Source organism: Plutella xylostella, chromosome 3 (assembly GCF_932276165.1).
Source record: "Plutella xylostella chromosome 3, ilPluXylo3.1, whole genome shotgun sequence".
In the NCBI taxonomy this organism is placed as follows: Eukaryota; Metazoa; Arthropoda; class Insecta; order Lepidoptera; family Plutellidae; genus Plutella; species Plutella xylostella.
Window position 1 is genome coordinate 2,140,644 of NC_063983.1, and position 16,155 is coordinate 2,156,798.

The 16,155-nt window shown below is 37.7% G+C and overlaps 1 protein-coding gene across 3 annotated transcripts in view; it reads left to right on the top strand.

Annotated features, from left to right (window-relative positions):
• LOC105395096 (phosphatidylinositol 3,4,5-trisphosphate 3-phosphatase and dual-specificity protein phosphatase PTEN) overlaps window positions 1-16,155 on the top strand; it is a 46,756-nt gene that overhangs the window by 17,418 nt on the left and 13,183 nt on the right. For all 3 annotated transcript variants that reach the window (XM_038117073.2, XM_038117074.2, XM_038117075.2), the window contains exons 2-4: window positions 3,351-3,523; window positions 14,567-14,708; window positions 15,667-15,765. In XM_038117073.2, the coding sequence (XP_037973001.1) occupies window positions 3,351-3,523; window positions 14,567-14,708; window positions 15,667-15,765 (414 nt within the window). The remainder of the gene's footprint in view (window positions 1-3,350; window positions 3,524-14,566; window positions 14,709-15,666; window positions 15,766-16,155) is intronic.

Here is a 16,155-nt window from a genome sequence, read left to right on the forward strand (position 1 = left end):
AGAAAAAAAATATGATATATTCTAATTACAATTACACTACAAAAATTACTAATTATTTTGGCTCGAATTCTAAGAATGAATTATTATAATTATGCCTGTATCAATATCAATTAAGTTGGTAGCTGAACGGTATCATTATAACGAGTACTATTCAGCTTAGATCCCAGCAAACCCTTGATGATAGATAGATAGAATATTCTTTATTTTTGTACACAAGAACAGAATTTATAAAGCTTATATACAAACACATAGGTACAAAAAAGCATGACTATTTATAGACTGCTAAAAACGAAACGAACTAGTAAACGAAATTTAAACGCTGCTTTATGTAAAACATAGGCCATTAAGGATGTAATACATCGAAGGTATGCTTGTTCCGTTATGCCTGACAGGGCAATCAAATTATACACACATCCACACTTTTCTGTTATTATCTGCTACATTTTTCTATTAGTAGAGTTTCTGTTGAAAATTAAGGGTAACTTGCTGCAAACGTTTAATAGTATTTCATCTATTGCTAGCTAGCTTTGAATGTATAGGTTTAGCTCGTATTTCACTGACGGATAATTTGCCTACAGTAAAAGTTTTGATAGAGAAAACATTGTCAGTAAAAAAATATTTAAACGTAAGCAAGAATCGTCTTTTTTCAGGAATGTAATGAAAGGAGTCAACAAGAGAGACACATATGTGTACATACATACATGTGGTTTTATCAAGTAAAATTAACACAAACAGAAATGTAGCACGATTTAAGAATCGTCAGTCAATTATTACGTTGCGTAATCATACAGATAATCGCGAATATATGGCAGAGTCGTAGGTACCTAAAGTAAAATGCAAACCGTTTACTGTCCAAGGTTTTCTCAGGTAACCGCGAGCATTACAACGAAACTTGCCAAATATAGAGCAGTCGGATGGGCCATAAATTTACTCTTATGACACTTTAACGATGTCCACTAATTCAGAACTTGTTGCATAATTTATGTAATTTTATTTATGCATAATAAACCGTGTAGCTTTCATAATAATATACCCACTTATAATGGTTAATTTTATGGGGCCGTTTCACGTAACAGGTACATTTAAAGTTAGTGGTTTTTTTGTGTGTTCCCTATTTAATAGTGTTTGTTGTGTTTCGTGTGAAATTTTTGAGTTTATGTAGGTATTCCATTATACGCAGCCATATAAATTACAGTAACAGGAATGATTTTAAGAGCCAGGTGAAAGTCGTATAAAAAAGTTAAAAATACATTTTATAAGAATAGTTTGACAAACCACGAAAATTTTGCAGATTGCAAACCAGTTCTGTTGCCCCAATTATGTGTATTATTAGTGTAATAATTAAAAATTTTAATCTCACCGGTTTCCAATGAGCATATTATTAAAATAGATATTTTCACTCATATTCAAAACTGTTTTACGATTGGCGTTCGAGCAATAAATTTTAATAAATTATATTTATTTTATTTTCTTTATCATCTCGTCTAGAATGCCATTAAAATTCAGTCTCGACACCACACAAAAGAATAATGTGTAAAAATTTATACTTAAAATAAAATAGCGGCTAGTTCCACATGGCAACAGGCTCTGTTGCTACGCCAAAAAAAACTGCCACAAAAAATAAAACTCGTCATAGTCAATTCAGAGTTTAACCTATTTGCAACTGAGTCCATATTCCTATGGCCGTGCCAGTCTTAAAGCTTAGGTGTGGCTTTGCGAATCTTGTACTAATTCGTATGCGGGTAGAGTGTACAATGGCGTGGTGGGATCGGTCCCGGCTGGCGGTCAAGTCGTGGCATTGTTTACTTAGCGCACGTGGGCGTTCAACCTGTCACAAAATTTTCCTTATCCTCTCTAACGCTAACGTACAGAGTGATATAAATATCTGCCAATATTTGAATAAGCCAGCTACCGTGCCTGTATTGGTTTTAGTTTTATGGAGTTGAGATACGATGGAAGCGGATAGTGGAGTTTGGACAGCGTTGAGTTGAGAGTCAAGCCAAGACATTATACTCGTACTTAGGAAAGAATCTACAACAGTGACGAAATCATTCAAATTGTGTTGGTAGGTATTTAAGATATTTTACAAAAATCGTTATTCTATTACTTTTTTTTAAACCATTCCCAGTTTGACTCCAAGCTTTGGATTAAATAACGAATAGGAACGACCCCAGATTACAGCAAGGGACGACACCCGTCGAGGTTCATCCGATCCGATGGAAATCCCACCACAGAAAGAAGCTTAAGTGGTAAACCGAGCGATAATCTTTTAAAAGCTTAATAAAGTAATAAGCAAACACACTCGCAGCGGTCTAATATTAGCAAAGATATACATAATATCTTGTTGTATGCACAATGTAGGTATGTAGCGCTACCACGTGTAAGGAAGTACGTAGTATATATATAAGTGCCTCTATGTACATTGTGTAGGAGATGATTGTTATGCTAATGGGGTGGATAAAAACGAGACCCGTCCGTGATACTGGCTGGCGCGGCGGTAATGAGATGCAATGTTTGAGTGACGTTTTTGTTGCAATATTCAAAGGCTTGTGTTAATATTATATGCGCTGAAAATTAGATTATGTCCCTATAGTAATTGCTTTATTGTAATTTGTAGATAAAAGTTAACTACTTATAGACTAGAAAATAAGCGCAGAATGTATTGTCTCTGACTATTGATCTCTCAAGATGTTAATTTTAATTAATGGCTCCTACCTATGACATGTGTTCGGTTGACATGGTATCATTTGATCCTAACCAAGTCGCGGCTGGCATCAGTCGTAAACTTAGAGAATAGGGCCACTTCTACACCGGTAGCACTAATCACAATGTGTCAAATCATCTTCTCGGTTGACTTGCAATTTAACTTGTACAATTCCAGGTGAAAAAAATTACAAAGCGTATTTTATTTGTTTACTGGAAACTGGCCATCAATTGCTTGTGGGTCGCCTACCGGCCTGTGGACCTTACCTTTGAAGCTGGGTAAAGAAGGCCGTGGTTTTATAGCACTCTTTAAAACCTATGTCAAGCACCGTATGTAGGTGCGTCCGACGCACTCTGGGCCGTCAGCAACTGACCCTAATCTCTCTGGCCAATCCTTTCACCACAGTGACAAACCCCAGTAAAGCTCTAGTGATTGTCACCGACACGAAAAAATTATGAAGCTTGGTAGCTGATGGTAATATACTCACAAGTCACGAGCAATGAAAAAGTTCCACCTGTCATTGAAGTTCTATATGTCACTGGAACTTTTCCTTCGTCTCCGTGAGTGTATATAGTTTTTATATTGATGATGTGTTAATCTCCTCCACAAATTTCTCCCTCTATTTCCTTAACCCCCAACCCTCCAGACATAACAGACAGGCTGATAGCGATGGGCTTCCCGGCGGAGAAGCTGGAGGGGGTGTACCGCAACCACATCGACGAGGTGTACCGCTTCTTGGAGCTGAAGCACCGCGACCACTACAAGATATACAACCTGTGCTCCGAGCGCAGCTACGATTCGAGCAAGTTCCACGAGCGGGTGAGTGCTGGCCCTTAAATTTCATTTATTTATGACGTCAATATTTTGAAAACTGCGGCCGCTACACGGGTACGTTGTCGACGTCGGTAAACTGGTTTAATGCGTGTTTCATGAATCACAGCACCGTATTTATGGAAGGTGATATTAGACGTTTATCTACGTCGATAAAGAACTCGTGTTACGGCAGCTGCAAGAATAATATGTCAAAATTTAAAGTGCTGGTTAAACTCTTGTTTCTCGAGATACATAACTTTTTAGTGTTCGCGATACACTGAATTACATCTGACTGAAGGAATACATATAATATATTTTTAGGAAATTTTGTTTTCTACCTTGAGTTGCGTTTTTCTAAATAACGGAGTACTAAACTACTAGTTAGCATGGTTTAGCCCAGCAACAGCCACGTAACACATCACACCAACAAACAGTACACAGTGATGTAAAGACTCCCCACGTGCTGACTGCTGAGCCCACAGCCTGACTGTGACGTCACGAGTGACATAAGACGCTCGCGTGATCCCCGGCCGAGGCGTCCCCCCAATGTCGCCACCCGCGGTCACGTCACGAGATGACTCACGTGCGAGCGAGAGGCCGAGTCTGGTGATTAGTGGCTGGGTGGTGGTGTGCCGCTGCCGTGGGAATCCTTCAGCAGCATTGTATATCTGTCAAACATGACTTATTCTGCTTAAGGATTGTAGTCTAGATCAGTAAGATGGCGTAGTAGCATTACCTAACTCCTCTTTTTATATTTTGTACAATGTTATGTTACAATATCATTCTGTAAAAAGTCCACTTCAGGACATGGTTCTCCTCCAAGACTGAATGGTTATTTCCACAAACACGCTTGACAAGCGGGCTGAAGATATCACGGAACAAAAAGTTTACACTCAAGACGCTACAGCAGCAAATATCTGCCAGGCATCAAACCAGGCACCCTCGGCAGACTCGCTTACAAATGATCCATCCGGTCCTCTGATTTAGCTCATGTCCTCCTGACTTGTGATTCATTACACCGATCCCCACTTTTCAGAACGGCAACACAAAACGTAAACGCAGACAGAGTTTACAACCGCGATATTTCACCGACGACGCCGCTGCAATGTATTTAGCGGAATTACTCCGAGACGCTGTCAATGTCACCGGCGCGCCCCCACTAATCTAAATTACGGTGACAAGCACATTAAGTAGTGTCAAAATGTTCGCATGACATGATGAATGTCGGCAGTCGCGTCTTGGCGCGCGAGTTATGCGACTTTACTTTCTCGTGAGAGTAAATTGTCACTCACTCGACAGTTTAGGGACGATAATCTCGGTGTTGATTTTACGCGCGCTGGGAATGCCGGGATCGAGGCAATTGGTGCCAAAAGGTTTCTGGTATCCTCAACTAACTGACTTCCATGATGACCAATAGCCTTCCGCAACAGACGGTTTTCTGTATCTTAGAACTACTGGCGGCAGCCACTGCTTCCTGGTTAAGACAGTTTGTTCAGTGTATCCCTGACACTTTACGTTTTTCACCCCAAGATCTGACCTGTTCACCTTTCAAACTTAAATCCTTTAGTGTTACCGTTTCGACCTTCAGTGGACGACCGATACGTAACATTACAACGTCTTCAGAAACCTTTTAGGGCGAATTCGTCCAAACATCATCTTACACGAGAATAACTATACCGGAATAAAATTTATACGCGAGTAAATATCTAGGATAAGTACATTTGCATTCTACTAAGTTATACCATGATTAATTGAATGAACGAGGAACGAAACTGTAATGCAACTAAAATAAAAATAGTTGCGTTTCAAAGCATGCAATAGAAATGACATGCCAACTTAGTTTGAATGGATTATAATAGTATGAAATTGTTTATGTTTTAATATTTTATTCGCTGTTGTTATTTTGAGAATTTGCCTATTAACTTACTTTTGTTTATGTTTTGACAGATGTGCTTATATGTCATTATGACGGTTTTCTAATCTTCTGATGTGCCGCCGCCATTACAAAATTACTCTCGGATAAGCTCGTTACACGGTCAATTTTGGCGGTATAACATTTTATTCTTGGGATAAGCTACTTATCTTGGTTTCGGGTTTGGTAGAATGCAAAATCGGCTTACTCGCGAGTAACTGCTAGTTTACTCGTGAGTAAAAAGTTACTCGACGTTGGTCGAATCCACCCTTAGTAACATTGTATCCAAATAATATCTATCCTAATGAATATTTCAATAGCGAGCGGAACAATAATGGGTGATCAATAATCTTCGTAATTGTTGGTACAGATGAAAATCTAGTGCAAATCTCAAGGCACTATCGTCACGCGAAAGCACTAGAAATCTAACTGCATTATTGCATCATATAGCTATTTCGTTGCACAGCAATGTATGGTTCAAATTTAGATATCATGAATACACAGTAGCCGGTTCTCATTAGCTTTATTTGTCTTAAAATAAATATCGGTACGTGTCCTCGGCTCGGTGTGTTAGTTATTCATTACTTTCAAGTACTTTGGACTTGTTACCGCCCTTAATTATTGCACCCAAGTGTCTATTTTTGAACGGCAACAGAGACATTTACCATGGCGTCCACTGTACCACATTCCCTATGCAATGTTTTAGTTAATCGAAATTATTCACCGTCAACCTGCAACTTTGTAACTGTACTGTAGGAATGGCCGAAGCCTAACGCTTTCAGTGTGATTTTAACTCTTATGTCGCATGCATTGGGTGCGTTATGCATTCTTAAAAAGAAATTTGAAAGCTTTGCAAGTCGGCAACAGTACCGATACATATTCAGTTGATCGTACAAAGGTAATCGTTTCGAAAATAAATCATCCTATCCTAACTGATCTTCAAACACTGACTATGTTTAGCAAGTCCTAGAAATTCATGTCCTCTGGTAATAAAGTGCTCTACACTTCATCAAATCTCTTCGTTTTTAGTTGCACAAAAAGTATAAGTATAGCGTACAATTAACACGAATCGTTTCTTTGTTACATGATATTATCGTCCACAAAACAAAAGTCCAAGTAACTTACTCAATTCTGAACATTTAGAGCAAAAAATTCGTAACGAGACTCAATTCGACACAGTTGACAAAGACGAAACTTAATAAAAAGTTTCCAAACACCAATTTAATTTAAACATCCAAGTATCTTAACAAGAACACTCAAAAGGAAGCTCACTCTAGCCTTACAAAAATGTAACGAACGAAAGTAGTCGTGAAATCGGAACGTTTAATACAACGAGATAGAGTGGTTGTTAGCGAAGCGGCTCTCCGAAACTTAATTTTTCGTAAACTGAAGTGACCCGTGTTTCATAATCAAACGAACTAACGAACGATAAAGTTGAACGGTGTCTTTTGAAAGTGACTTCCTTATCCTCGCCCTTTTCGTATAGAATCGCCCATTAGCCGACGATGTCCATCGTTCACAAATGTTGCCAAAGAGCCTGTTAACGTTTAAAACAGAACCTGGAGGGTTACTCTATACTGATGAAAAACGAACGTACGAGAGCTGTCGTGCAATCGGCACGTTTAATACAACGAGATAGAGTCGTAGCTAGCAGCAGCACTCCGAAACTTAGTTTTTCGTTATATAGAGTGACCCCCCTGCTGGGCTTCCGTCATCTCATGTTATGGCGACTTTAGTTTATGGATTCCATGAAGCTTTTACCGTGTGGTGTAAAATATGGATGGTGTTTTGGTCGAGAGTGTGTTTATATGTTCATCAAAATAGCGCTACTACGATAATCAGTCGAGGGTTTCTAACTTCGGTTATTATACAGGGAGTTGCAAAAGTGGTATGCTAAGTCTTCGGCTGAATCAGGGGGTCGTCCTGAACAATTCCTGATCTACGAATTTTAAAAATTTGCGTTTTTTTCTCTCTCAAGTTGGTATTCATTATTAATTATATTTAATGGTTGTACCAGAGAGGAAATGTAGAATGTACTCATTTTCCTGTTGGAAAAGCTGATAAGTATAATGAAATGTCTAAGTACGCGTCACAGTTCCGCTTAGCTGTCTCTCTCGTAACAAAAAACTTACTCGTGTAAGGAATATACGGAAAGTTTTCAGTTCCCCGAAGCAGGTTTTCTAAGATCTTCGCAGATATTGGTTGTGAAGTTGAAACGGCATTGGAATATTTATTTTGAATTCAGTCTTCTACGAAGAAGGGCTTTGTCAAAAATCAGATAATTATTTAGTTGGAAATGAAGCTGAAATAATTCAATCGTCGATAATTTCTGATCATATAATTCCCTGCTTCGCACGGCATGTTAAGGGGATCCCTAAAGCTAAAATGCTAAAGTCGGCTTGATATACTTGATTAGATTGGAAAAACGGTAGCTTCTATCACATTGATAAAAATATATATTGTAGCAGAGGGTATACTGAACATGTTAGTTGCTTAGAAATTGGTGCAGGATTATAATAAGTATGTTAAAAAAAAATGCAAACACACCATGTCTTTTGCCATTTTTTGACTTATTATGTAAAAACCCTCGAAATCAGAGGGCCCATTTTCATGGAATCTTATATGTATGTGTAGGTAATTAAATTCTTAACAAAGTTACCTTAAAGAGTTGGATTTAATGGACCAGAAGTCAACTTTTTTTGCAAAAAACTAATAAATTCCGGTTTAAAAATGATGACACCGTGACAGATTTCAGATTTCTTCAGTCGTCGCCCTGGTGGCGGCCTGTTAGGAGCGATACCCACGCCATTTTATTTTTTATCAAATATTTCACAAAAACTGATTAAATCAACAAATTATGACTACAAGTATTATAATACATATGCATTTGCTATGGAAAGTTAATTTTCTAATCATTTTAGATGCAGAAAAGCCGAAAATTCTTAGAAAACATTTCGCCTTTTCGATTTGTTTACATTTTTTACTATAGAGTTACAGATGCATAGATAAAGGTAAACATTGCACATAATGACACTTATTAGATTCTCCGAATAAGAACTATACGGTCAATGCAGTATGCCAAAGCGCGAGCCTGTTTATATTCTGAGGGGTAATTTATTTTATTTTAACGGTTGTGTATGGTAGGTAAGCTACACAATATACAGGGTGTTGAAAAGTAAGTTCATAATTTGTTTTATTTGAAACCAAAAACCGTAGTTAATTAAAAATATATATATTTTAAGATGTGGTAGTCTGTACACTACAGGTTGTTAAAAATAAGTAAGTATTTTTAAAAATTGAAGATCTAAAATTTACATAATTTTTTAAATCTATTTAACAAGCTTTGCAAAAAAGCGGTTAAGTGCGACTGTATCTCGCCATGAAAAAAATGAAATGTTTACTGTGGCTATGAATTTTATGCGTTACAAGTGGAATAAAATACCGCATAATATTATGTACAACTATGTAAGAGCCTAGTTTAAAAAAAAAACTCATAAGAAAATATTAAATACACAGGTTTTTTAACCCCTGAAGGAAATAGAGGGGTGTTATAAGTTTAAAGTAAGGGCTGAATTTTTTTTTTAAATTAGGGTGATAGGTAATGTATATTTTTAATGATTTTTTCAAATAGATAAATGTTGTACCATTTTTAAATTGCCATAAAATTACCTATAGTTATAGTTATAGAAAAGGGCAGGGCTACCAGTGCCCATTCGCCACTGCAACCTAAAAGATCTATAAATTATGACTCCCCATGCCGAGTCTCACTCTACAGGCCCAGGTCTTTTATAAACCTGATATTACCTATACAGGATGTTGCAAAAAGGGTATACTGTGCCGAAAGGGTTTGACTCAGGGGTTATTCTGAACAACTTTTGTTCTCCAAGTTTTGGAAATTCTCGAAAAATAAATTCGGTCTCTATAGTAAAAAGTCACGTGATCGAATAAGTTTCTATGTAAAAGGTTTTGCTACGTGAATTTTCAAAATTGTAGAAGAAAAGTGGATCAGAATGGCACCTAAATCCACTTTTGGCTAAGCTTTATACCCTTTTTTCAATACCTTGTATAAAATATCGTCAGCGTCACCTTAGATCGTAATCATCGTAACTCCTCGTGACCAAATTTTAGAGGAGACAAAAATACTGTTTTATTTGTAGTTCTAGTTGGCATACTACCCACCTAAAGTTTTTTTTTAACTAGCCTAAAAATGATTTGTTTAGACAGTCTATCTTCCTGTTCAACCGCAGCCTGAGTGCCAGTGACTCAATGACTGAAAGGAGGCCATTAGTGCTCCTAAATAAATAAAGCAGGCCTGTAGATTATCTTTCAGTGTACCGACACATCTGATTGCTGTAAGAGCCTGATAAGCTCTTCGAACGAGTCATACCTCTGTGGTGGTACGGTTTCGACCTTTCGGACAGTCAGTTTGGCATCCGAAATGCGGATTCGAATAGTGGGTACAATACTTTGCGTTCGTTCACTGTCGGAGCAGGATAAGAACCACGGGCGAGTTGTTGCGCTGGCTGTTTGCTTAAAAATAGTAACCGCGTTCAACTCTATCCCCTAGAGGGCGAACCTTTAGGGCGGCTCTTGTATACCATCACTTGTCTTCTCTATCTCGTCATCTGCAGAAAATTGACAGAGGTCATACGTGTCTAACAAGTACATTAAGGATGCGAAAAGAGAGGGTTTGTTTTCACTGAAGAAGTTCAGTTGCGGAGTTCCACAGCGGTAGGTCTTGGACCCTTCTGCTGTGGAACTTGGCATACAACGCGGTCCTGCAAATCAAGCTCGCAAACGGCGTTAGCACAGTGCATTTTTCTAATGTCACACAGGTCGTGAGGTAGGCTGAGAGCCTCCTTCGGGGATGACATCCCAATGATTCATTACGAAAAAATTGCTGCAGCTGTGCTCGCCATGCAGTGCATGGGCTACTTCCGAATCTGGGGGGCTGTTGCAAAGGAGTCCGTTGCCTCTATACGGTACGGGTTCCGTGCGATCTATGATCCTTCCGGGAGCACCTGTCTTGTCAAGTCGAAGAGAATAGCTCGTATTCGACGCAACCTGCAGTACTGGTGGGATTGGTTGGAGGACAGGACAGCAGGAAGCTGCAGCAGCCGTCATGCTGTGATTCGACGCATAGATGCAAAAAAAAGTTGAAAGTAACTTCATGTTAATAAAATATTAGATCTTAATTTAACAACATAACATTGCAAAAAAAATTAACATTGTTGAGTATGTTATTGTAATTTACTAAAGTAGTAATAAAAACAAAGGCTTATTGCATAGTTTTCGTTCACGTTCGCCTACATCGCACGTTGTATATGAGAATAAAGGGTATAATTACTAAGTTTTCTTGTTTAAAAATCACGGTTTGGGGTTTAGAGGAAAACAAATGGTAAAATGCGGAATACAGTTTTTTTTTTCGAATAAAGAGGAAAACATGTGAATTCAAAAAACGTTTCTATTGACACCAAAGAGTACTTTTCGCCGAGAAAAGTGGAGTTACAATGTTTGCGATCTAAAGTGATGATAGAACTAGAACTTATTTTTTCAGTTCACCTGCTGTTGAGTGAAATCGTAATTAGGTAAATGACTCCTTGACATGAAAATAACTTTTTTTTATAATCGTTATAACAAAACCGTTTTTTTAATACAGCAATATTTGTAGGTGTACTTACAGTGAGCAAAAGAGCGCAGCAAGGTGTAAATTTTTTGGTTTTTAAGAAACAAAAATATTATTTCTATCATATCCCAAATACACATAAGTACTTAAAAAAAAAATACACACTCTCGCCTTGTACTAATGTACTCCCTTGCGGGGGTACTTACATGTTATTATTTTTCTGGTGACCTCCCCATATCCCTTTGCCAGCTACGTAACCTTTTGTGACACCCTGTATATGCAGAGTTCTGCAAACTACTGTTCTGCTTTTGAAACACCAAAAAAAAACAGGTCGTCTAACTAAAAGGTCACGTGACCAAAAAAAAAATTATATGAAGAAGCGTTTTTTTCATGAATATAAAAAATTACGTAGGATAAAAGTTTTTCAGAGTGACGCCTGAGTAACGCCCTTTCGGCTAACTATACTTTTTTTATTACACGGGGGCAGAGTTTAATACAACACCCTGAACTATTAAACTCTGATAATATTTTCGCGATTTTTTTACATTCTGATTTCATTTCCTGGCTTAGAAATAACATCAATAACATGCTGCACACGTAGGTTTCGGCATAGTATTAAACCCTTTTTGCAACAACCTGTATAAATATCGGCACGGGTACGACTTTATATATAATTAATTATTAAATATTAAAAATACTTTCAAATAAAAATAAATATTTTCGTATCACAAAACAATATTACTTACTTAGTATATTTTTAACAAAGTGGCATGTCTTCACTTTTATGTTTTCGAGTACTATGTTAAAATTTCATGTCATTGTCCGTAGAACGCCCCGCATACCTCAACCCCCCCTCACTAGATTTGACAGATTCTGATTTTCTTCCAGCTTTAGTGACAGCCTTAAGCCCGGCGGTTGTTGTTTCGGCAGCAGTCGTAAAGCCTTGTCAGTGGCCTTCGGGCAGCTAGAACACATCTGACAGTCGGGTTGTGATGATTATGAGAGCGTTTACACGGGTCTCTGAAGCCGCACGGCTAAATGCTAGCAGCGAAACGCAAGTGACTAGTATTGTAGCTTGATGGGCACTATGGGCAGATTTGTGAAGCTTATTAAATAAAGTAATTTGTTTTAACTATCATGGTCTTGTTCACATAGGCTTTTGCCTGTGTATTGTTTCATTGACTTTCTTACATACATAGCGAACAGTGACGTCTGGAGGTTACTCTACCTTACGAAACACGTGTGTATTAAAGTTTCGGACCATGTAACCTAACCACGACCCTATCTCGTTGCTTTAAGGCCTTTAAGCGTACCGATTGCGTGACAACACTCGTTTGTCAAGCTACAGTAGTCCTGACTCCGTCACTCGGTAGACCACACGGCGCCTCGGCACAGTATAGTCTACGTTGACAGTAGTTGCACTATATTACACCTTATTGATAGAGTGATAAGTACTCGTCCATCCTATGTGATTGCCTTCTCGCGTATCGTTATCTGAAATTTTATTCTATACTCTATATTAAGTGATTGCCGAAGAATCCCATTAATAACAATTATGAAGAAAAAAAAACTAGCGACATGAAATACTTTTATGTTTTACCTTGAAAGAGTAACAAACATCTATACTTACCAACTTTCGCGATTACAATACCAGGATACTGAAACTTTGTAGTTGGCGTTAAATATATTAGCTACATATTTTACTTCGACACTTACACTACTCACACACACTCACAGCATCATTACTATGATGTGTGTGTGCTGTGCCGCCACAAGTGACAGGTAAAGGCTATCTCTGTCTGATAAGGTGATAAGTGATAGCAGCTGTCGGCGATACGGGTGCATACATACCGAGGTACATACGGGCCGTCGTGGACACTTGGTGTGATTATAGTTGGTTCGAATCGTATTTTGGCATAGAGGATTGTCGTTCGTGGTGATTTGATTACTTGGTTATATCTCATACACATCCACTTAATCAACAACAATTTGTGAAACTTCTGACGGGCATAAAAAAAACTATCTATACCACTTTTGCAATACCTATCTTGTATAGTAAGTTGAGGAATGGTTTTACAAAAATAATATTTTATTTATTATCTAACAGTAGCTAGACCACCTAAGTCACAGTTCTTGTAACAGATAATATTGTTATCATAATGACCTTTGTCAGACCAAACTAATTGCAATCGGACTGAACTATTTAAACATTTAAAATCGAATCATAAACTTTTATTTATTTAATTAGCCGGTTTTGCTTGCTAGTTTAGCTCACTTTACATTTAATTTACCCCATTATGAATTTGATAAAAAGTATTATTCGTTACTCTCTTGAATTTAATCCAATGTATCTGTAGCATTATTGGATCAATCCCGCGGGATCACTTTCTCTCTTTGTATACCTACCTATCGTTCAGATTGCTTTAGTTGCATTGGTTGGTTTTTTTTGTCAACGAAGGGTTACCGTTTTAAATTTTCGCATTCATACCTACTTACTGGTATTATTAATAATCAATTAAGTTGGTATAGTGTGATTAGATGCAGACCATACTTACAAATACAAATGATAAGTTGAATGTAAGTTTAAAATATATTAGCTAAGCATAATTTTATTTCCGCACTTGAAAGATGTCTGACATATTGATTGCTCATTATCGTGGTTAGACTCAATAGTGAGACCGGAGTGGACAGATAACTTTATCACTAATTACTATCTACCACTCCACTATTATAAGAACTTCGATACGTCTTATGTAGGTTTTGTTTGATATAAACTATAGTTGAAGGTATGCTTATTCACTTCAGCTTTCCTGAACAAAATAATAATACAATGTTTCACAAATAAATAAATACCTAAGACAATTTCTAAATAAACGGAGAATTCTAACATAGCTAAATGCAATAATAAATGAATATGAATATAAAGTACATACATATAAAATAGCTACATTGTGAAACATTGTATTTTTTCATAATGGCTATTCCAACATTATCTAAGCGATATATTGCAATATTATCCCCATATCTTGATCAATAATTTGATAAAGTTTGTTAGCTAGTTGTTTCTATGCAATATTTCTTAATAATCAATTTTTCACACATAAAATGTTCAGGAGCATAAAGTACCTATCGCAAAATGCACCGCAGAGATTTTATTTTTGTAAGCATAAACCACCAATCACAAAATGTACCCTTCGCACAACGCAACTTTTGTAAAATGCACCAAAACCTGATTATAATTGGTGTCATGAATTATGAATGGGTTACATCACAACATTATTTTTCTTAGAGCGTTTATACTATAGACCTGAACTAGGGTTTGCCTTCGTGGTTAAATGATTCTTCTTCTTATGTTAAGAGCTGTATTCTAGTAGTCGAATTAGCTAAGGTGCTGTTTGATACTGATACGCCATTCGAGGAGGCTCTTTTCATGTAGGTACATGCCAATTATGATCCCAAAACTCTAATGACCTATCTATACCTAACTAATACATGTTTCTCTCTCCGGCAGGTGGAACGGTACGCGTTCGAGGACCACAGCCCGCCGAAGATCGAGCTGATCCAGCCGTTCTGCGAGGACGTGCACCGGTGGCTGTCGGCGCACCCGGGCAACGTCGCCGCCGTGCACTGCAAGGCGGGCAAGGGACGCACCGGTAAGGGACAGGACAGGGTCTTATCTTAACGCCACAAGGGACGCATTGGTGATCTTCATCTTCTTCATAGCTTTAGGGCGTATACCTACTTACCCTGGTGTAAAGAGGCATTCTCGAGTGACCTGTTCCTTATACACGAGCAAAGGCGGTTCACCCGCAGTCAGCGACTGATGATAAACTGACTAGCTAATTATTTTCACTTCAACCCTAAGTCCTAGGCTCCTGTGTTATTTGTCACCGACACGATAAGAAAAATCTGATGGATTTTGGAGAAAGAAAAGCTATATTACGAAAGAAGTTTTAAGCGTGAGTTCAGAAGTAGGTACATACAGCAGCACTGAAAATATCTGAATAATTGAATATGTTCAATTCAGAAATTTCCACTCTTACAGGAACCCAGCGAAGGTGTCAATTATGTTAGTTCCAAGAAAATAAACATTGACAAGCAATAAACAACAACACACTACAGAAACACTCCCAGACACTAATCAATAGAATACATTACCACAGTCTGCCTGGGTTTCAGGACAGTGGAATTGCGAATTCTTTTAAAAGCCGTCTACAAAGTTAAGGGTCCTTTTTAACTCAATTTCTGCGTCGGACAAAAGGGTTGTAAATTGTAATGGCCCTATTCTCATTACGATATATTGCGATTCTCCACAATGGCACCCGAAAGTCCCGCGCCACGCGCCTTGCGCAAAGAAAAAAAACTAGACAATAAAGAGGCCAATAAATTGCGAAATTTCTTTACAGCATCTATTAGGATAGGACTGGCTGCAAAGTTTAAAAGAACTTTCACACTCAAAGCAATAAATTTCAAAAAAAGAACACACCCAGTGCTTTTTTCGTCGCAGCCAGGGTGATGGCGTAAAAAGTATAGAGAATAGAGGATGTTAGATAAAGGCCGCTGAGCCTTAGTTTTTTCTTTTATTTTAAAAGTTTTGTCTCTTTTTTTCAGGTACAATGGTGTGTTGCTATCTGCTGTACAGCGGACAGAAGGCCACGGCCGACGAAGCCCTCAATTTCTACGGGACGAAAAGGGCTCACGACAAAAAAGGTAAAATTAGGTTTAGTGGCCGCAAGGAGGTTTGGCGGCGGTGATTTGTTTTTTTATCCGATTATCGTCATTTTGAATTTGGAACCGGAACTGACGTAATGCGGTTAGACTTTGTTAGTTAACTGGGCATCGTTTTTTTGTTAATTAAGGAGAATAGGTATTAATACAAAGTTACCAGTTTATGTATTCTATGGTCTCTATGTGGATGTTTAGATGGATTTAAATAATAAGGTTGGCTCTAATTAAGTACAAGTAAATATCATCACTATAAAAATGTCTCCACCCAACATCTGAAGATCTCTTTCGTTCTCTTTGATAAGTAAAAATAAAGTATATTGATGCTACTTTTTCGTTGGTTTTAAGGATAAAAATATACTTAAGTAATTAAAT